This window comes from Salmo salar, unplaced genomic scaffold (assembly GCF_905237065.1).
Source record: "Salmo salar unplaced genomic scaffold, Ssal_v3.1, whole genome shotgun sequence".
Lineage (NCBI taxonomy): Eukaryota > Metazoa > Chordata > Actinopteri > Salmoniformes > Salmonidae > Salmo > Salmo salar.
In genome coordinates, this window is record NW_025548050.1 from 152752 (window position 1) to 177101 (window position 24350).

At 43.4% G+C, this 24350-nt stretch overlaps 1 protein-coding gene across 1 annotated transcript in view; it reads right to left on the reverse strand.

The window, feature by feature from the left end:
• Positions 1-11641: 11641 nt before the first annotated feature.
• LOC106595488 (serine/threonine-protein kinase WNK1) overlaps positions 11642-24350 on the reverse strand; it is a 163052-nt gene continuing 150343 nt past the window's right edge. Inside the window, 2 exon segments of the mRNA XM_045711886.1 lie at positions 11642-12016; positions 12337-12572. Coding sequence (XP_045567842.1) covers positions 11642-12016; positions 12337-12572 — 611 coding nt within the window.

The window sequence follows — 24350 nt, forward strand, 5'->3', positions numbered from 1 at the left end:
GTGTGGATGACGGATCACCACCTCAAGCTGAACCTCAGCAAGACGGAGCTGCTCTTCCTCCCGGGGAAGGACTGCCCGTTCCATGATCTCGCCATCACGGTTGACAACTCCCTTGTGTCCTCCTCCCAGAGTACTAAGAACCTTGGTGTGACCCTGGACAACACCCTGTCGTTCTCCACTAACATCAAGGCGGTGACCCGATCCTGTAGGTTCATGCTCTACAACATTCGCAGAGTACGACCCTGCCTCACACAGGAAGCGGCGCAGGTCCTAATCCAGGCACTTGTCATCTCCCGTCTGGATTACTGCAACTCGCTGTTGGCTGGGCTCCCTGCCTGTGCCATTAAACCCCTACAACTCATCCAGAACGCCGCAGCCCGTCTGGTGTTCAACCTTCCCAAGTTCTCTCACGTCACCCCGCTCCTCCGCTCTCTCCACTGGCTTCCAGTTGAAGCTCGCATCCGCTACAAGACCATGGTGCTTGCCTACGGAGCTGTGAGGGGAACGGCACCTCCGTACCTTCAGGCTCTGATCAGGCCCTACACCCAAACAAGGGCACTGCGTTCATCCACCTCTGGCCTGCTCGCCTCCCTACCTCTGAGGAAGCACAGTTCCCGCTCAGCCCAGTCAAAACTGTTCGCTGCTCTGGCACCCCAATGGTGGAACAAGCTCCCTCACGACGCCAGGACAGCGGAGTCAATCACCACCTTCCGGAGACACCTGAAAGCCCACCTCTTTTAGGAATACCTAGGATAGGATAAAGTAATCCTTCTAACCCCCCCAAAAAAGATTTAGATGCAGTATTGTAAAGTGGTTGTTCCACTGGATATCATAAGGTGAATGCACCAATTTGTAAGTCGCTCTGGATAAGAGCGTCTGCTAAATGACTTAAATGTAAATGTAAAATGTAAATGAACCCAGGGCCAACCGCACCAGCATATGGTCTCACAAGGGGTCTGAGGATCTCATCTCGGTACCTAATGGCAGTCAGGCTACCTCTGGCGAGCACATGGAGGGCTGTGCGGCCCCCAGAGAAATGCAACCCCACACCATGACTGACCCACCGCCAAACCGGTCATGCTGGAGGATGTTGCAGGCAGCAGAACGTTCTCCACGGCGTCTCCAGACTCTGTCACGTCTGTCACATGTGCTCAGTGTGAACCTGCTTTCATCTGTGAAGAGCACAGGGCGCCAGTGGCGAATTTGCCAATCTTGGTGTTCTCTGGCAAATGCCAAACGTCCTGCACGGTGTTGGGCTGTAAGCACAACCCCCACCTGTGGACGTCGGGCCCTCATACCACCCTCATGGAGTCTGTTTCTGACTGTTTGAGCAGACACATGCACATTTGTGGCCTGCTGGAGGTCATTTTGCAGGGCTCTGGCAGTGCTCCTCCTGCTCCTCCTTGCACAAAGGTGGAGGTAGCGGTCCTGCTGCTGGGTGGTTGCCCTCCTACGGCCTCCTCCACGTCTCCTGATGTACTGGCCTGTCTCCTGGTAGCGCCTCCATGCTCTGGACACTACGCTGACAGACACAGCAAACCTTCTTGTCACAGCTCGCATGGATGTGCCATCCTGGATGAGCTGCACTACCTGAACCACTTGTGTGGGTTGTAGACTCCGTCTCATGCTACCACTAGAGTGAAAGCACCGCCAGCATTCAAAAGTGACCAAAACATCAGCCAGGAAGCATAGGAACTGAGAAGTGGTCTGTGGTCACCACCTGCAGAAGCACTCCTTTACTGGGGGTGTCTTGCTAATTGCCTATAATTTCCACCTGTTGTCTATTCCATTTGCACAACAGCATGTGAAATTTATTGTCAATCAGTGTTGCTTCCTAAGTGGACAGTTTGATTTCACAGAAGTGTGATTGACTTGGAGTTACATTGTGTTGTTTAAGTGTTCCCTTTATTTTTTTGAGCAGTGTGTATATATGAGAGAGAGAGAGAGAGAGAGAGAGAGAGAGAGAGAGAGAGAGAGAGAGAGAGAGAGAGAGAGAGAGAGAGAGAGAGAGAATATGAGATGCATAAGTCTACTCTGAGTTTTTCTCTTAAGCCTGGGAGAACTACAGTGCATTCGGAAAGTATTCAGACCTTGACTTTTTCCACAATTTGTGACGTTACAGCCTTATTCTAAAATTAATTAAATAGTTTTCCCTCAATCTACATACAATACCACATAACGACAAAGAACAGTTTCTTTTTTCAAATTTATTCAAAATAAAAAAACTCACATTTACGTAAGTATTCAGACCCTTTACTCAGTACTTTGTTGAAGGACCTTTGGCAGCGATTTACAGCCTTGAGTCATATTGGGTGACACTTCAAGCTTGGCACACCAGTATTTGGGGAGTTTCTCCCATTCTTCTCTGCAGATCCTCTCAAGCTCTTTCAGGTTGGATGGGGAGCGTCGCTCCAGACGTGATGCTTAGCATTCAGGCCAAAGAGTTCAACCTTGGTTTCATCAGACCAGAGAATCTTGTTTCTCATGGTCTGAGACCTTTAGGTGCCTTTTGACAAACTCCAAGAGGGCTGTCGTGCCTTTTACTGAGGAGTGGCTTCCATCTGGCCACTCTACCATAAAGGCCTGATTGGTGAATTGCTGCAGAGATGGTTGTCCTTCTGGAAGGTTCTCCAATCTCCACAGGCACTCTAGAGCTCTGTCAGACTGACCATTGGGTTCTTGGTCACCTCCTTGACCAAGGCCCTTCTCCCCGATTGCTCAGTTTGGCTGGGCAGCCAGCTCTAGGAACAGTCTTGGTGGTTCCAAACTTCTTCCATTTAAGAATGATGGAGGCCACTGTGTTCTTGGGGACCTTAAATGCTGCAGAAATTTTTTGGTACCCTTCCCCAGATCTGTGCCTCGACACAATCCTGTCTCGGAGCTCTACGGACAACTCCTTCAGCCTCATGGCTTGGTTTTTGCTATGACATGCGCTTTCAACTTTGGGACCTTTATATAGACAGGTGTGTGCCTTTCCAAATCATGTCCAATCAATTGAATTTAACACAGGTGGACTCCAATCAAGTAGTATAAACATCTCAAGGATGATCAATGGAAACAGGATGCACCTGAGCTCAATTTCTAGTATCAAATCAAATTTTATTTGTCACATGCGCCGAATGCAACAAGTGTAGACCTTACAGTGAAATGCTTACAAGCCATTAACCAACAATGCAGTTTTAAGAAAATACCTAAAAAAAAAGTAAGAGATAATAATAAATAATTAAAGAGCAGCAGTAAATAACAACAGCGGGGCTATATACAGGGGGTACCGGTACAGAGTCAATGTGGAGGCTATATACAGGGGGTACCAGTACAGAGTCAATGTGGAGGCTATATACAGGGGGTACCGGTACAGAGTCAATGTGGAGGCTATATACAGGGGGTACCAGTACAGAGTGAATGTGGAGGTTATATACAGGGGGTACCAGTACAGAGTGAATGTGGAGGTTATATACAGGGGGTACCAGTACAGAGTGAATGTGGAGGTTATATACAGGGGGTACCAGTACAGAGTCAATGTGGAGGCTATATACAGGGGGTACCGGTACAGAGTCAATGTGGAGGCTATATACAGGGGGTACCGGTACAGAGTCAATGTGGAGGCTATATACAGGGGGTACCGGTACAGAGTCAATGTGGAGGCTATATACAGGGGGTACCAGTACAGAGTCAATGTGGAGGTTATATACAGGGGGTACCAGTACAGAGTCAATGTGGAGGCTATATACAGGGGGTACCAGTACAGAGTGAATGTGGAGGTTATATACAGGGGGTACCGGTACAGAGTCAATGTGGAGGCTATATACAGGGGGTACCGGTACAGAGTCAATGTGGAGGTTATATACAAGGGGGTACCGGTACAGAGTCAATGTGGAGGCTATATACAGGAGGTACCGGTACAGAGTCAATGTGGAGGCTATATACAGGGGGTACCGGTACAGAGTCAATGTGGAGGCTATATACAGGGGGTACCGGTACAGAGTCAATGTGGAGGCTATATACAGGGGGTACCGGTACAGAGTCAATGTGGAGGCTATATACAGGGGGTACCGGTACAGAGTCAATGTGGAGGCTATATACAGGGGGTACCGGTACAGAGTCAATGTGGAGGCTATATACAGGGGGTACCGGTACAGAGTCAATGTGGAGGCTATATACAGGGGGTACCGGTACAGAGTCAATGTGGAGGCTATATACAGGGGGTACCGGTACAGAGTCAATGTGGAGGCTATATACAGGGGGTACCGGTACAGAGTCAATGTGGAAGCTATATACAGGGGGTACCAGTACAGAGTGAATGTGGAGGCTATATACAGGGGGTACCGGTACAGAGTCAATGTGGAGGTTATATACAGGGGTACCAGTACAGAGTGAATGTGGAGGCTATATACAGGGGGGTACCAGTACAGAGTGAATGTGCGGGGCACCGGTGTCAAGGTAGTATGTACATGTAGGTAGAGTTATTAAAGTGACTATGCATAGATAATAGCAAAGGGTCTGAATACTTATTTTTTATAAATCTGCAAAAATGTCAAAATCTGTTTTTGCTTTGTCATTATGGGGTATTGTGTGTAGATTGATGATGATATTTATTTATTTAATCCATTTTAGAATAAGGCTGTAATGTAACAAAATCCGAATGCATTGTACAGTATATGCCATATACTGCCACCATGTGGTAGTGGATGGTACTAAAACATGTGGATAAAAACAAACATTTAGGACAAGATTAAAAGATTCATTTAAATTACTTTTATTTATTAAGTTTACAAATAAAGTAACAAATATATTTTATTGGAGCGCAAAGCGCAGTTTTATTTGAAGCTTGAACAGCCTCTACTTAATGCAGAACAGTTAACCGCTGCCAATGATTCCTAACAGGTTGCGCTTGGTTTTCCATTTTAGTATTATTCTAAAACATTCTGTACAATGTTAAACAGCATGAGGAAAAACCAATTCATTAAGTCACTAGATGTTTCTTGAGACAAAATCACAAAACAAAAAATTCTGATAAGTAGTACAAAACAAAATACTTTAAATCACCTTGAATTGTTTTGTTTTTGTGAGGGTGGCTGTGTACACGTTTTGAGTTGTTTTGTGGTAATAACTTTACAGTATAATAAGCGGTGATGAAAAGGTAACATGCCAGATGTTATCTAGAGAAACAAGCTCTTTATTCAACCACTTCTGTGTCAGTCAGACGAATGGTGAATTGAATGACATTCCAACATTTTATGTGCACTTTGCAGGACATAAATCAGTTACAAGAAGGCAAAGGAGGAGTTGTATTGTAACAGTAACAAGGAAAAGAACAGGAGAAGTAGCAGAATCGATCGGTATTCTGAATGATGCTAAAATTAATATTATTACACTTTGTAAAATCTGTAACTTCCCTCCTCTCAAACTATGTAAATGTAGCTCTGGTCCAGGGCGTGGTTCGGCTACTCTCTCACGACAATGATCCTTTGGAGCACAGAGCTGGACCAGAGCTAGTGTAAATGTGTTCATCAGAGGAGGTCTTCAGTTTCACCACTGTAACCTCACCATAACCTGTTCACCACTGTAACCTCACCATAACCTGTTCACCACTGTAACCTCACCATAACCTGTTCACCATTGCATGTTATGCATTGCAGCCACTGTATCATACAGTATGACACTTAGTTAAGAGGAAGTAAACATTGTAAATATTGCTCAGTATTCTTTAGAGTGAGCAGATGTTCATGTAGCTAAAGTCATTACTGCATGGTAATGGCACTGAGGCAGTGGCATTGGAAAGGTTTTATTTGTTTTTCAAAAGTATCCATCATCAACAAAATAACTAAGCAAAGTGTATTTTTGTCACGTTCACAGCTTCAACCAAACTTGCTAAGTACTGTACTGAGGGCCTCCGGTAAGTACGAAAAGTTCAATCCACAAAACAGGCAAAAGCAACGTTTTACAAAGGACCCCCCAACTGTTTTTAACAATTTTAAATGGTTGAGAATCTACCATATCTTTTCAAGTGATTTCCCGTAGCGGACATGTTTACAGTGAGTAGAGACTGAAGCGGTAAGCAGAAGGCGATAGATCTAGCAGTCCTTGTAAGCTAATCAGTAGTTAAGGTGACGAGTGTTTATTAGAAATAACTTTTCTACGGTATTCACTTTTAAACATGTTTGACCCCAGGTAATGGTTTGTACAGCTGCTTTGAGAAGGATGTGGGGCTTAATGAACTATTCTGGTGTCCACAGATTGGACCAGTTTTACTGTCTACAACACTGTCAGGTAACCAGAAAGAAACACTGTTCATCATTACAACATTTTGTAAGGTTTCCAAAAAGACCAGAAGGACATCGACCAAAAACTAAAATATCCATGTCAAAAAACTGTAATAATGATGGAACCAACCATTCATTTCTTTGCATTGTGAGTGGTGAGACTGTCTGCTACTTTACAATAAGCTACGAACCTGCACTAAAAGCCACAGGTGGTTTCATTAGAGACTGGGGCAGCATTAAGCAGATGATGAAATAACTGGGCTTGAACCCCCAGCATTGCATTGGCGATGAGGAAGTCACTTGTTGGTCAAACCCAGTAGCACAGTGTACAGTACTACCGCCATGTGTTGGAGATAGAGATTCCCCTGACCTCTCCTCTTCTGCCTCCACTAGCTCTGGCTTCTACCTCAACTCCACTTTCACTTTACCCACCTTAAATGGCATTGGGCTAAGTCACACCTACTACGTCTCAAATGGCGCCCTATTCCCTATTTAGTGCACTACTTTTGACCAGGGTCCATAGGGCTCTGGTCAAACGTAGTGCACTATATAGGGAATATGGTGCCATTTGGGGGACACAGCCTAAGACTGCCCCACTGACAGTAGACACACATTATGCCTGGTTAGTAACTATACAACACCACAATCTGGTTTTAACTCTTGAGACATTCACACAAATACCGTTTCTCACTGACTAACTTTCTCTTCTCCATTCCTATCCTTCTACCTCTTTCTCCCCTCTCTCACCACCAACACGAGGCTTGTATACCGTGCTGCCTGGTGTCGGACACACACAAGGCTTCGTGGACAGGCCATCAATAAAGATAGCCTGATTGTTGTAGTGGGTCTAATGATAGGCTCAGTGCTAGCTAGAGAGCTCTGGCATAGTGACTGACTGGTTCTAGTATCTGAAACGTGTCCCCAGAACACTAGAACAAACAGAACGGCTAACGGAACAGTCAAGCATTCCATTCTTAACAGACCCTTTATTTGAAATGTTAGGTAACCCTGGTTCAGCCTCACTCTGTTCTGTTGTCTGCGTTCATTTGTTCCTTTCAAATACAGAGTTGTCCAAGCTTCAACAACTTTTTATTAACCATCAGGTCCATTCCTACTCTCTGCAGTCTACGACTAAGTTTGTCTGTCCCCCCCAAATCAAATGTATTTAACCCGAATACTAAAAAAATAAATGGCACAAAGAAAAAGGAAACGAGTTACCCTAGCCCACCTTCCCCCCTTCCCAGTGTACCTTTTTGACCTTTGTACCCACAGAGCCAGTAAAGCACTTCAACGAAGCACAAATCAACAGCACTTCCGTTACTCCATCATGTCAAAAAAACGGTTAAAAAAAAAGCAAAATAAATAATGGAAGGCACTAGAAACTCCAGCAGAGCTCTCACTGGAGTACTGGGGGGCGAAAGGAGACAGAAAAGACCAAGGGCAAGTCCTACATTGCACCTTATTCCCTATATAGTGCACTACTTTTGACCAGAGCCCCATGGGCCCTGGTCGAGGTCCATCGGCCCCTGGTGAAAAGTTGTACACCATGTAGGGGATAGGGTGTTATTTGGGACTCAACCCCAAGTTACTATTCAAGTACGTTAATTGAGTCCATTTAACATTCACATTTATCTAATATAAAGAAAGTAGAAAGAGAAGAAAGGTTAAAGTGACTTGGATAAGTACTGGATAAGGAAAATAGCTAGCCTTTTACTTTGTATTTTTTTCAGCCTAAGTATTACCAATCCACCATAACGTTTCCTCCAACTGTCTTTTTTTCTTCTTAAACTCATGTTGTCCAACAACATTTAGAATAATCACAGTGTTTCAACATCAAAAACTGATGGGTAAATACAGGTCCATACAGAACACATCTTGTCTTCTTTTTTTAAATAGAATAATAATAATGTACATTTTTGTTTTCAATCACACTATTGAAAAGACTCAGAAGTAGAGAGATCGAGGCCCCTAATGCTGTCAACATCATGATTATAAAAGCTGTTATGTTACTATTAGATCATAGGTTTGAAAGCTTCACAAGCCCTCCTCAGGACAGACAGCGTTGTGTTGCTGGAGATCCAAGGCTTTACTTACAACCATCATACCATCCCCCATGCAGCCTGCCTCCAGCCCAGCCCACGTCCAGTCCTCCCCCTGCCCCACCGAGACCTCTCCTTCTCTGGGTCCACGCAGGACCAACACCAACCCACCTCACAACCGTGAAAACAATCTCATGTGTGACACAGAGCCAACAGGACATACCTCCCTCCGTTCGCCCTGCACTCCCTCTCAGAGCTAAACCACCTGTGAAAAAGAAGGCTATTGAGTCTGAGAGGGTCTACTTCAGTCAACAAGTCCTGTCTGAGAGAATCTACTTCAGTCCTGTCTGTTAGTTCAGGGGAGATCTCTCATTAGGGATATGTAGATGAGAACCATGGAAACTACCAGCCAGCTTATACAGACTTTAGGCTTCAGGATTGGGATCTCATTGGCCTCCCAGATACAGCACATTTTAGAATGGAGTAACTATAAGCCTGAAGTTAAGACTGGGATAGATGGGTCTCTCACACAGTACTCCTCTCCAATCAGGTGAAGAGATGGTTAGCATGGAGATGGGAGTTGTAGTTTCTTTAAAGGTCCTATACTGGGAGATGTAGTTTCTTTAAAGGCCCTATACTGAGAGTTCCTGGATAGGAGGGTCAACCCTAGCGTAAACCCTTTCATCATGCTACAGAAGGGTCTCCTCAGTTCAATGGGGACAGAGGAAAAAAATAAAAACACTAATTAAACATGGAATCATCATAAACCCAAACTCTTAAAAAAAAGACATTCTGAATCTGGTCATGGATTGTTTTGTTTCCTAATGAAGGTCACTATGTGTTTTTATTATATTTAGGAGGAGGTTTCTATTGTGTTCTTATTGCATCCCATGGCAACAGGAGGGGTAGAGTAGAGTATGAACCCCCAGGCCTTTTCTACTGATTCTCCACCTACACACACCAATGTACATCCTAAATGATATATAGGAATAGCAGTACATGTGGTTCCGGATGTCAACACTGCCTGACCAGCTACATACATGGCACCAGTCCCACACCTCGGCCTCACAAGCTCATTCCTTCACCCCATAACCTTCCTCACATCTCCTCAACATGCTACACAACTCTACCATAATGGACTTCTACTGGAGCTGTATAGTACTGTACGGTCACTTAAAGCTCTGTTCTGGAGGTCAGTTACCAGCAGGAGGAGCTGTATAGTTCTGTACGGTCACTTAAAGCTCTGTTCTGGAGGTCAGTTACCAGCAGGAGGAGCTGTATAGTACTGTACGGTCACTTAAAGCTCTGTTCTGGAGGTCAGTTACCAGCAGGAGGAGCTGTATAGTACTGTACGGTCACTTAAAGCTCTGTTCTGGAGGTCAGTTACCAGCAGGAGGAGCTGTATAGTACTGTACGGTCACTTAAAGCTCTGTTCTGGAGGTCAGTTACCAGCAGGAGGAGCTGTATAGTACTGTACGGTCACTTAAAGCTCTGTTCTGGAGGTCAGTTACCAGCAGGAGGAGCTGTATAGTACTGTACGGTCACTTAAAGCTCTGTTCTGGAGGTCAGTTACCAGCAGGAGGAGCTGTATAGTACTGTACGGTCACTTAAAGCTCTGTTCTGGAGGTCAGTTACCAGCAGGAGGAGCTGTATAGTACTGTACGGTCACTTAAAGCTCTGTTCTGGAGGTCAGTTACCAGCAGGAGGAGCTGTATAGTACTGTACGGTCACTTAAAGCTCTGTTCTGGAGGTCAGTTACCAGCAGGAGGAGCTGTATAGTACTGTACGGTCACTTAAAGCTCTGTTCTGGAGGTCAGTTACCAGCAGGAGGAGCTGTATAGTACTGTACGGTCACTTAAAGCTCTGTTCTGGAGGTCAGTTACCAGCAGGAGGAGCTGTATAGTACTGTACGGTCACTTAAAGCTCTGTTCTGGAGGTCAGTTACCAGCAGGAGGAGCTGTATAGTACTGTACGGTCACTTAAAGCTCTGTTCTGGAGGTCAGTTACCAGCAGGAGGAGCTGTATAGTACTGTACGGTCACTTAAAGCTCTGTTCTGGAGGTCAGTTACCAGCAGGAGGAGCTGTATAGTACTGTACGGTCACTTAAAGCTCTGTTCTGGAGGTCAGTTACCAGCAGGAGGAGCTGTATAGTTCTGTACGGTCACTTAAAGCTCTGTTCTGGAGGTCAGTTACCAGCAGGAGGAGCTGTATAGTACTGTACGGTCACTTAAAGCTCTGTTCTGGAGGTCAGTTACCAGCAGGAGGAGCTGTATAGTACTGTACGGTCACTTAAAGCTCTGTTCTGGAGGTCAGTTACCAGCAGGAGGAGCTGTATAGTACTGTACGGTCACTTAAAGCTCTGTTCTGGAGGTCAGTTACCAGCAGGAGGAGCTGTATAGTACTGTACGGTCACTTAAAGCTCTGTTCTGGAGGTCAGTTACCAGCAGGAGGAGCTGTATAGTACTGTACGGTCACTTAAAGCTCTGTTCTGGAGGTCAGTTACCAGCAGGAGGAGCTGTATAGTACTGTACGGTCACTTAAAGCTCTGTTCTGGAGGTCAGTTACCAGCAGGAGGAGCTGTATAGTACTGTACGGTCACTTAAAGCTCTGTTCTGGAGGTCAGTTACCAGCAGGAGGAGCTGTATAGTACTGTACGGTCACTTAAAGCTCTGTTCTGGAGGTCAGTTACCAGCAGGAGGAGCTGTATAGTACTGTACGGTCACTTAAAGCTCTGTTCTGGAGGTCAGTTACCAGCAGGAGGAGCTGAACAGGCAGGGGGGCTCAGATAGGTAAGAGGGGAAAGGTCTGTTACTATCCTCCATCCCTCCTCTCTGAGATCAGTACAAGGCTCTGGTCTCTACTATAGAGTACATGTAAAAGCCAGTCAGTGAAGGAACAAAGCCCATCACCACACACACACATTTTACAATAGTAATTGTCACATTAACCCTCTTTGGCCACTTAACATTGCACTCGTGTCCATTGGTATTCCTTGTCGCGTTTTGCGTATTTCTTCGACCCCAAGGCCTACAGTTGACCTCGGGGTGGGGGAGAGAGGGGGAGTGTGTCCCTCTCCTGTCATCCTTCAGGGAAACAGAAGAGGGCAGTGTGGTGAACCATTTCACACAGCAGCTGACTCTTCTCTCTCCTGCTCCTCCTCTTCACAGCCAGCTCATTCACATTCAATACAGTCCCACCAACCATGATGTTGCTTGTAACACACAAGCCCCTCTCCCCCTTGTAACACAGACACCCTTCTCTCCTCATTTCTCTCTCCCTCAGTCTGTCAGTCCCTCAGCCCGGCATGGCTAACATCCCCTCATGGACACTACGTGGTCCTCAGGTTGGGGCCTCCAGGGTTGCTGACCGGATTTCTGCAAAGTGCTGATGTGGTGGAAGCCCTGCAGGGAGCCCTGCCCCCCAGTGGCAGAGGAGGGGTACTGCGAGGAGGAGGCAACCAGGGGCTGAGAGGAGGCTAACATACCGGCCTGACCCTGTCCCGGCCCTGTGGACCCCGTGGATCCCACCCACTGGGCGCTGCTGTAAGGTGCAGTAGAGGAGGGGTAGCATGCCCCGACCCCGCCGTACTGGGGAGGGGGGACACAAGGAGCCCTTGCGGCCTCCCAGAGAGGTAGCGGGGGTGGAAGAGGCGTTGCTGGGGCACAGCTGACTCGGGGCGGAGAACTTACGGCCCTTATTGGTCGACGGGGTCGCCTGGAGACGGAGAAGAGACACCAGGGTGAGATACTGCATGGCTGCTCTCCAATATCCATACTAGCATACCACCTACATTACATGGCCAGAGCTATCTCAGCTATGCTACGTGGAGGTTGGACCAGGACCCATATCTACAACTCATGTTCCAGCTTACAAACACCATAACATTCACTTCCAGTAATCTATATTTCAAATAAGCAACACAATCAAACATGGACTATATTGGTAAGGATTGAGCATCCCATTATTTTGATGAATAAGACCTTTTGAGAATGTTATTTTTGTTACTATACTAGAAAGAGTCTGTCTTTACTCACCTGGTAGCTGTGTCCCTGTGAGGGTTGCTGTTGGTGTTTGGAGCGACTCTTGCCCTGGGACAGACTGATGGCGTCGCGGGCCCAGTTGTCAACCAGCTTGTGCAGGTCGTCGGTGAACGTGCCCTTCCGGCCCTGTTGAGGGGGGTTGGGAGAAGGCTGGCCCTGGTTCTGACCCCCTGAACCTGGTCCTGGACCCTGGCCTCCTGGACCACTCACTGTGTTGGTGCTGCTGGTCCCTGGAGAGACGGGGAGAGACAGAGAGAAAGGGGGAGAGGGAGACAGGGAGGGAGAGAGAGAGGGGGAGAGAGTGAGGGGGAGCGAGAGAGAGGGAGCGAGAGAGAGCGAAAGGGAGCGAGAGAGAGAGGAGGGTTATGGGATATGTAGAGTAGGTAGTTGTGTGGGTGTCAATGTGTTTGCGTTGGTTAATGACATACTCTAGCTATGTCAACGTGTCAGGACAGGATCCTATGACACATTATGATCCACTCTGAGGCATGTATTTCAGCCTCCATCTGATAAACTAGGCCAACATTTAGCAGGATGAAAATATCTCATCTAATCTGACAAATGTGTTCTGCATATGAACAGCAGAGGGAGCTGTAACACTAGTCTAGTCCATCACCGTGAATGAACCAGAACATTCTCCATTTTAAAACACATTCACTGTCTGCAGATAAAATGTTCAATAGATCAACAATGACTAGCTTAGACTTACAGCTAAAATGACCCATCTCTCACAAGATACATTTTGGGGATTTAATTTGGGCCAAGACCTAAGATCATGGTGGTTTACGTTTGGAGACTTAATGAATTGTATTTCAAAACAACATGTTATCTAATGTTGTCTACAGTCATTCCGTATCAGCAGCCTTCCTGAACACTAACAGGCATTATATTACAGCAAGCATTACATGAGAACAGAGGAATTGAGCTGCAAACAAGCTTTAAAAGGTTAGCTGTTTAGTGCCTCTCTTCCTGGAAGCAGAGCCAGAACCCAAAATACACCAGAGGTGAGAGTGAGTATGGGAAAATACATCAGCTCCTTTTTCACAGTCGCCTACTGCAATATCTCAACAATCGAAGGCAACAACAATCACATACATGCAGTAGCCATGCAGTAGCTGGCTGCAATAGGACTCAAGGACCTGATGCATTTCCTTTGCAAACAATAAATTAAGATATGATAGAAAAACAAACTCCTAAAATGTAATTGCTGTTTGATAGATACACTAAGTTCAATCATTGAAGAGGCATAACCTTTGGCATTTCTGACAAACTACTGAGTCAGGTTAAAAAACATTTTATAAAAAAAGGAAAAATTGAAAATTAGTGGGGGGAAAAGCCATGACGTAAAAGCAGCAATACACTGAGTCATGACTGCAGCACCAGTGGAACTCTGGGTAGTGGAGTCCACAGGACAAGCCATGCTCTAGACTAGAAGAGATGGGGGGAAGGAGGAGGGGGGGCAGCTGAATCACAAAATGACTTCAGCATTTAGTGGTCTGGATGACTCCCATTCACTTTGCAACGACTCCGAGATTAAATCTTTTTTAGGTTGGCCAATAACGTAAATACCTTATGTTTAAAGAGGCAATCAGCACTTGCTACATCAATTTTCTGACTTATACATTCTTAATATGTACCCAATTATTCTTGAAAAATCGAACTTATAAATGCCTCATGTGCTTAGTTCAATTGTCGTATCCCATCAGAACCCAAAATATAACCTTGTTTTACTCCAATGTTTGTAAACAAAGGAACAAACACTATATAACCTCAAAACATTGTTAAAACTATAATTGTAAGGCTTCCCGTGTGGCGCAGTGGTCTAAGGCACTGCATCAGAGCGCCATTAGAGATCCTGGTTTGAGTCCAGGCTCTGTCGCAGCCGGCCGCGACCGGGAAACCCATGGGGCGGCGCACAATTGGCCCAGCGTTGTCCGGGTTAGGGGAGGGTTTGGCCGGCTGGGATGTCCTTTACCATCCCGCTCTAGCGACTCCTGTGGCGACTCCTGACATGGTCGCCAGGTGTACGGCATTTCCTCCGACACATTGGTGCGGCTGGCTTCCGGGTTAAGCGGGCATTGTGTCAAGAAGCAGTGCGGCTCGGTTGGGTCGTGTTTCGGAAGACGCACGGCTCTCGACCTTCGCCTCTCCCGAGTCCGTACGGGAGTTGCAGTGATGGGACAAGACTAACTACCAAACGGAAACCACAAAATTTGGGCGTAAAAGGGATGATTTAAAAAAAATATATACATAGTCGTGGCCAAAAGTTTTAAATATTAATTTCCACAAAGTTTGCTGCTTCAGTGTCTTTAGATATTTTTGTCAAATGTTACTATGGAATACTGAAGTATAATTACAAGCATTTCATACGTGTCAAAGGCTTTTATTGACAATTACATGAAGTTGATGCAAAGAGTCAATATTTGCAGTGTTGACCCTTCTTTTTCAAGACATCTGCAATCCGCCCTGGCATGCTGTCAATTAACTTCTGGGCCACATCCTGACTGATGGCAGCCCATTCTTGCATAATCAATGCTTGGAGTTTGTCAGAATTTGTGGGTTTTTGTTTGCCCACCCCCCTCTTGAGAATTGACCACAACTTCTCAATGGGATTAAGGTCTGGGGAGTTTCCTGGCCATGGACCCAAAATATCAATGTTTTGTTCCCCGAGCCACTTAGTTATCACTTTTGCCTTATGGCAAGGTGCTCCATCATGCTGGAAAAGGCATTGTTCGTCACCAAACTGTTCCTGGATGGTTGGGAGAAGTTGCTCTTGGAGGATGTGTTGGTACCATTCTTTATTCATGGCTGTGTTCTTAGGCAAAATTGTGAGTGAGCCCACTCCCTTGGCTCAGAAGCAACCCCACACATGAATGGTCTCAGGAGGCTTTACTGTTGGCATGACACAGGACTGATGGTAGCGCTCACCTTGTCTTCTCCGGACAAGCTTTTTTCCCGATGCCCCAAACAATCATAAAGGGGATTCAGAGAAAATGACTTTACCCCAGTCCTCAGCAGTCCAATCCCTGTACCTTTTGTAGAATATCAGTCTGTCCCTGATGTTTTTCCTGGAGAGAAGTGGCTTCTTTGCTGCCCTTCTTGACACCAGGCCATCCTCCAAAAGTCTTCGCCTCACTGTGCGTGCAGATGCACTCACACATGCCTGCTGCCATTCCTGAGCAAGCTCTGTACTGGTGGTGCCCCGATCCTGCAGCTGAATCAACTTTAGGAGAAGGTCCTGGCGCTTGCTGGACTTTCTTGGTCGCCCTGAAGCTTTCTTCACAACAATTGTACCGCTCTCCTTGAAGTTCTTGATGATCCGATAAATGGTTGATTTAGGTGCAATCTTACTGGCAGCAATATCCTTGCCTGTGAAGCCCTTTTTGTGCAAAGCAATGAAGACTGCACGCGTTTCCTTGCAGGTAACCATGTTTGACAGAGGAAGAACAATGATTCCAAGCACCACCCTCCTTTTGAAGCTTCCAGTCTGTTATTCGAACTCAAATCAGCATGACAGAGTGATCTCCAGCCTTGACCTCGTCAACACTCACACCTGTGTTAACGAGAGAATCACTGACATGTCAGCTGGTCCTTTTGTGGCAGGGCTGAAATGCAGTGGACATGTTTTTTGGGGGATTCAGTTCATTTGCATGGCAAAGAGGGACTTTGCAATTAATTGCAATTCATCTGATCACTCTTCATAACATTCTGGAGTATATGCAAATTGCCATCATACAAACTGAGGCAGCAGACTTTGTGAAAATGAATACTTGTGTCATTCTCAACTTCTGGCCACTACCGTTCAAAAGTTTGGGGTCACTTAGAAATGTCCTTGTTTTTGAAAGAAAATCAATTTTTTTGTCCATTAAAATAACATCAAATTGATCAGAAATACAGTGTAGACATTGCTGTAAATTAATGTTGTAAATGACTATTGTAGCTGGAAACGGCTGATTTTGTATGGAATATCTACATAGGCGTACAGAGGCCCGTTATCAGCAACCATCACTCTTGTGTTCGAATGGCACGTTGTGTTAGCTAATCCAAGTTTATCATTTTAAAAGGCCAATTGATCATTAGAAAACCATTTTGCAATTATGTTAGCACAGCTGAAAACTGTTGTGTCTGATTAAAGAAGCAATAAAACTGGGCTTCTTTAGACTAGTTGAGTATCTGGAGCCTCAGCATTTGTGGGTTTGATTACATGCTCAAAATGGCCAGAAACAAAGAACTTTCTTCTGAAACTCGTCAGTCTATTCTTGTTCTGAGAAATGAAGGCTATTCCATGCGAGAAACTGCCAAGAAACGGAAGACCTCATAAAACGCTGTGTACTACTCCCTTCACAGAACAGCGCAAACTGATTCTAACCAGAATAGAAAGAGGAGTGGGAGGCCCTGGTGCACAACTGAGCAAGAGGACAAGTACATTAGTGTCTTGTTTGAGAAACAGATACCTCACAAGTCCTCAACTCACAGTTTCATTAAATAGCACCCGCAAAAAACACCGGTCTCAACGTCAACAGTGAAGAGGCGACTCCGGGATGCTGGCCTTCTAGGCAGAGTTCCTCTGTCCAGTGTCTGTGTTCTTTTGCCCATTTTATTATTTTATTTTTATTGGCCAGTCTGAGATATGGCTTTTTCTTTGCAACTCCAGCATCCCGGAGTCGGGACGTTGTTGACACTGTTGACGTTGAGACTGGTGTTTTGCGGGTGCTGTTTAATGAAGCTGCCAGTTGAGGACTTGTGAGGCTTCTGTTTCTCAAACTAGACACTAATGTACTTTTCCTCACGCTCACTTGCTCAGTTGTTTATTTATGTTGCCCAAACATTTTTGAGGAATACAAGATGTATTGACTTGAAAAATGTATAATTGGTTGAGTACTGTGGATACCAATATCCCTGTGAGCCTCTGCAGGCCCATGTCACCCAGGGTTAAGAACAGACATGGAAAATGAATAATATGACATTGTATTACACCCTCAAAACGTATTCCATGGATCCCATGGACATTTTTTGTAAATCAGTTAAAAAAGGACATTTAGAAGACATTGTTATACATCTGGCCACGGAACCCACTTTGAGAACCGCTGTAATAGATCATGTGAATGGGGTCATCGTCACAACAGAGAAATGCTCAAGTCAGCCTGTGAGAGGAGAGCCTTGTGGACCCCGACACATGACCAAAGCCACAGCTGGCATCCACAGGGCAGTCAGTGCACAGACACTCAAAGCAGAGAGCAACAGGGGGTAGGATTGCGAAATTCCAGTAACCTTTCCAAAATTCCCAGGTTTTCCAGAAAGAGAATAAGCAGGGAGGGAACCCTCCAACTGGGATTTCTGGAAGACCTGGGACATTTGGGAAAGATTCTTTAACTTTGCAACCCTAACAGGGGGGTGCAGAGAGTGAGGGTGGTGGACGAGGCAGTAGGGGGTGAGGGGCAAAGGTCATAAAATAGATAATTACTACAGAGTTGGTTGCAGGGGCAGACTTTTTTCACCATCTTCCCTGAAGAGTGGACGGAGAAAATGTGAAGCGTAGGACGGACGGAGAGAGCGTGAGGATTGGAGGAGAAAGTGTGTGTTAATCATTCACCCTTCTACAACAGACTACAGCATACTGAGTGTTTTCAATTAAAACACAAACAAGCACTCCTCCTGAGGTAAATCCGGATCCTCTCTACAGCTCATTCCCCTTGGCTAATGAGACAGGGTGTAGGGTGCTGGGGATAGGGGTGTAGTTGTAGGGTTTAGGGAGCAGGGAATAGGAGTGGAGGGGTGGAGAGCAGAGGTTGGCTGGAGTGTAAGCTGCAGAGGGATCATTAAGGCATTCATACAAACTTAACATCCATCAATGAACGTAAAAACTCCTTTCATTGAGTCAAACCCAGTCAGAATAAGTTACATCAACTCAACAGGTAAGAAACAATTGCTTGTCTTTCCTTTTTGTCTGCTTTGCAATGGAAGACATGGATCTGGTTGGCTGGGTGGGATCTCTCCTATCAGTTAGCTCAATGGTGAGATGATGGGATGTGATGAGGCTGAGTACAGCACATGGTAAGTTGGAGAAAGGTGGGGTTTCTGGATGTGAAGTTTGCTAAGGTTCTCCGCATTAACTATATCAATGGGGCAAACACAAGAAAGAAGAAAAGACCGCCTGCTGGCTGCAGTAGGGAGTACAGACCATAACTAAAGGGTAGTACTGTAGTACAGACCATAACTATTACTAAAGGGTAGTACTGTAGTACAGACCATAACTATTACTAAAGGGTAGTACTGTAGTACAGACCATAACTATTACTAAAGGGTAGTACTGTAGTACCTACCATAACTATTACTAAAGGGTAGTACTGTAGTACAGACCATAACTATTACTAAAGGGTAGTACTGTAGTACAGACCATAACTATTACTAAAGGGTAGTACTGTAGTACAGACCATAACTAAAGGGTAGTACTGTAGTACAGACCATAACACTAAAGGGTAGTACTGTAGTACAGACCATAACTATTACTAAAGGGTAGTACTGTAGTACAGACCATAACTATTACTAAAGGGTAGTACTGCAGTACAGACCATAACTATTACTAAAGGGTAGTACTGTAGTACAGACCATAACTATTACTAGAGGGTAGTACTGCAGTACAGACCATAACTATTACTAAAGGGTAGTACTGTAGTACAGACCATAACTATTACTAAAGGGTAGTACTGTAGTACAGACCATAACTATTACTAAAGGGTAGTACTGTAGTACAGACCATAACTATTACTAAAGGGTAGTACTGTAGTACAGACCATAACTATTACTAAAGGGTAGTACTGCAGTACAGACCATAACTATTACTAAAGGGTAGTACTGTAGTACAGACCATAACTATTACTAAAGGGTAGTACTGTAGTACAGACCATAACTATTACTAAAGGGTAGTACTGTAGTACAGACCATAACTATTACTAAAGCGTAGTAGTACAGACCATAACTATTACTAAAGGGTAGTACTGTAGTACAGACCATAACTATTACTAAAGGGTAGTAGTACAGACCATAACTATTACTAAAGGGTAGTACTGTAGTACAGACCATAACTATTACTAAAGGGTAGTACTGTAGTACAGACCATAACTATTACTAAAGGGTAGTACTGTAGTACAGACCATAACTATTACTAAAGGGTAGTACTGTAGTACAGACCATAACTATTACTAAAGGGTAGTACTGTAGTACAGACCATAACTATTACTAGAGGGTAGTACTGTAGTACAGACCATAACTATTACTAAAGGGTAGTACTGTAGTACAGACCATAACTATTACTAAAGGGTAGTACTGCAGTACAGACCATAACTATTACTAAAGGGTAGTACTGTAGTACAGACCATAACTATTACTAAAGGGTAGTACTGTAGTACAGACCATAACTATTACTAAAGGGTAGTACTGTAGTACAGACCATAACTATTACTAAAGGGTAGTACTGTAGTACAGACCATAACTATTACTAAAGGGTAGTACTGTAGTACAGACCATAACTATTACTAAAGGGTAGTACTGTAGTACAGACCATAACTATTACTAAAGGGTAGTACTGTAGTACAGACCATAACTATTACTAAAGTGTAGTAGTACAGACCATAACTATTACTAAAGGGTAGTACTGTAGTACAGACCATAACTATTACTAAAGGGTAGTACTGCAGTACAGACCATAACTATTACTAAAGGGTAGTACTGTAGTACAGACCATAACTATTACTAAAGGGTAGTACTGTAGTACAGACCATAACTATTACTAAAGGGTAGTACTGTAGTACAGACCATAACTATTACTAAAGGGTAGTACTGTAGTACAGACCATAACTAAAGGGTAGTACTGTAGTACAGACCATAACTATTACTAAAGGGTAGTACTGTAGTACAGACCATAACTATTACTAAAGGGTAGTACTGTAGTACAGACCATTACTAAAGGGTAGTACTGTAGTACAGACCATTACTAAAGGGTAGTACTGTAGTACAGACCATTACTAAAGGGTAGTACTGTAGTACAGACCATAACTAAAGGGTAGTACTGTAGTATAGACCATAACTAAAGGGTAGTACTGCAGTACAGACCATAACTATTACTAAAGGGTAGTACTGTAGTACAGACCATAACTAAAGGGTAGTACTGCAGTACAGACCATAACTATTACTAAAGGGTAGTACTGTAGTACAGACCATAACTATTACTAAAGGGTAGTACTGTAGTACAGACCATAACTATAACTAAAGGGTAGTACAGACCATAACTAATACTAAAGGGTAGTACTGTAGTACAGACCATAACTAAAGGGTAGTACTGTAGTACAGACCATAACTATTACTAAAGGGTAGTACTGCAGTACAGACCATAACTATTACTAAAGGGTAGTACTGCAGTACAGACCATAACTATTACTAAAGGGTAGTACTGCAGTACAGACCATAACTATTACTAAAGGGTAGTACTGTAGTACAGACCATAACTAGTACTAAAGGGTAGTACTGTAGTACAGACCATAACTAAAGGGTAGTACTGTAGTACAGACCATAATTATTACTAAAGGGTAGTACTGTAGTACAGACCATAACTAAAGGGTAGTACTGTAGTACAGACCATAATTATTACTAAAGGGTAGTACTGTAGTACAGACCATAACTATTACTAAAGGGTAGTACTGTAGTACAGACCATAACTATTACTAAAGGGTAGTACTGTAGTACAGACCATAATTATTACTAAAGGGTAGTACTGTAGTACAGACCATAACTAAAGGGTAGTACTGTAGTACAGACCATAACTATTACTAAAGGGTAGTACTGTAGTACAGACCATTACTAAAGGGTAGTACTGTAGTACAGACCTATTACTAAAGGGTAGTACTGTAGTACAGACCATAACTATTACTAAAGGGTAGTACTGTAGTACAGACCATAACTAAAGGGTAGTACTGCAGTACAGACCATAACTATAACTAAAGGGTAGTACTGTAGTACAGACCATAACTATTACTAAAGGGTAGTACTGTAGTACAGACCATAACTATTACTAAAGGGTAGTACTGTAGTACAGACCATAACTATAACTAAAGGGGTAGTACAGACCATAACTAATACTAAAGGGTAGTACTGTAGTACAGACCATATTACTAAAGGGTAGTACTGTAGTACAGACCATAACTATTACTAAAGGGTAGTACTGCAGTACAGACCATAACTATTACTAAAGGGTAGTACTGCAGTACAGACCATAACTATTACTAAAGGGTAGTACTGCAGTACAGACCATAACTATTACTAAAGGGTAGTACTGTAGTACAGACCATACTACTAAAGGGTAGTACTGTAGTACAGACCATAACTATTACTAAAGGGTAGTACTGTAGTACAGACCATAACTATAACTAAAGGGTAGTACTGTAGTACAGACCATAACTAAAGGGTAGTACTGTAGTACAGACCATAACTATTACTAAAGGGGAGTACTGTAGTACAGACCATAACTTTTACTAAAGGGTATTACTGTAGTACAGACCATAACTATTACTAAAGGGCAGTACTGTAGTACAGACCATAACTATAACTAAAGGGTAGTACTGTAGTACAGACCATAACTATTACTAAAAGGTAGTACTGTAGTACAGACCATAACTATTACTAAAGGGTAGTACTGTAGTACAGACCATAACTATTACTAAAGGGTAGTACTGTAGTACAGACCATAACTATAACTAAAGGGTAGTACTGTAGTACAGACCATAACTATTACTAAAGGGTAGTACTGTAGTACAGACCATAACTTTGTGTAGCATTACTAAAGGGTAGTACTGTAGTACAGACCATAACTATTACTAAAGGGTAGTACTGTAGTACAGACCATAACTATTACTAAAGGGTAGTACTGTAGTACAGACCATAACTATTACTAAAGGGTAGTACTGTAGTACAGACCATAAACTAAAGGGTAGTACTGTAGTACAGACCATAACTATTACTAAAGGGTAGTACTGTAGTACAGACCATAACTATTACTAAAGGGTAGTACTGTAGTACAGACCATAACTATTACTAAAAGGTAGTACTGTAGTACAGACCATAACTATTACTAAAGGGTAGTACTGTAGTACAGACCATAACTATTACTAAAGGGTAGTACTGTAGTACAGACCATAACTATAATTAAAGGTTAGTAGTACAGACCATAACTATTACTAAAGGGTAGTACTGTAGTACAGACCATATATTACTAAAGGTAAATACTGTCGTACAGACCATAACTAAAGGGAAATACTGTCGTACAGACCATAACTATTACTAAAGGGTAGTGGTACAGACCATAACTAAAGGGAGGTACTGTAGTACAGACCATAACTATTACTAAAGGGTAGTACTGTAGTACAGACCATAACTAAAGGGTAGTAGTACAGACCATAACTATTACTAAAGGGTAGTACTGTAGTACAGACCATAACTAAAGGGTAGTACTGTAGTACAGACCATAACTATTACTAAAGGGTAGTAGTACAGACCATAACTATAACTACAGGGTAGTAGTACAGACCACAACTATTACTAAAGGGTAGTACTGTAGTACAGACCATAACTAAAGGGTAGTACTGTAGTACACACCATAACTATTACTAAAGGGTAGTACTGCAGTACAGACCATAACTATTACTAAAGGGTAGTACTGTAGTACAGACCATAACTATAACTAAAGGGCAGTACTGTAGTACAGACCATAACTATTACTAAAGGGTAGTACTGCAGTACAGACCATAACTATTACTAAAGGGCAGTACTGTAGTACAGACCATAACTATTACTAAAGGGTAGTGGTACAGACCATAACTAAAGGGAGGTACTGTAGTACAGACCATAACTATTACTAAAGGGTAGTACTGTAGTACAGACCATAACTAAAGGGTAGTAGTACAGACCATAACTATTACTAAAGGGTAGTACTGTAGTACAGACCATAACTAAAGGGTAAATACTGTCGTACAGACCATAACTATTACTAAAGGGTAGTGGTACAGACCATAACTAAAGGGAGGTACTGTAGTACAGACCATAACTATTACTAAAGGGTAGTACTGTAGTACAGACCATAACTAAAGGGTAGTAGTACAGACCATAACTATTACTAAAGGGTAGTACTGTAGTACAGACCATAACTAAAGGGTAGTACTGTAGTACAGACCATAACTATTACTAAAGGGTAGTAGTACAGACCATAACTATAACTACAGGGTAGTACTGTAGTACAGACCATAACTATTACTAAAAGGTAGTACTGTAGTACAGACCATAACTATTACTAAAGGGTAGTACTGTAGTACAGACCATAACTATTACTAAAGGGTAGTACTGTAGTACAGACCATAACTATAATTAAAGGTTAGTAGTACAGACCATAACTATTACTAAAGGGTAGTACTGTAGTACAGACCATAACTAAAGGTAAATACTGTCGTACAGACCATAACTAAAGGGAAATACTGTCGTACAGACCATAACTATTACTAAAGGGTAGTGGTACAGACCATAACTAAAGGGTAGTACTGTAGTACAGACCATAACTATTACTAAAGGGTAGTACTGTAGTACAGACCATAACTAAAGGGTAGACTGTAGTACAGACCATAACTATTACTAAAGGGTAGTACTGTAGTACAGACCATAACTAAAGGGTAGTACTGTAGTACAGACCATAACTATTACTAAAGGGTAGTAGTACAGACCATAACTATAACTACAGGGTAGTAGTACAGACCACAACTATTACTAAAGGGTAGTACTGTAGTACAGACCATAACTATTACTAAAGGGTAGTAGTACAGACCATAACTATTACTAAAGGGTAGTACTGTAGTACAGACCATAACTAAAGGGTAGTATTGTAGTACAGACCATAACTAATACTAAAGGGTAATACTGTAGTACAGACCATAACTATTACTAAAGGGTAGTAGTATAGACCACAACTA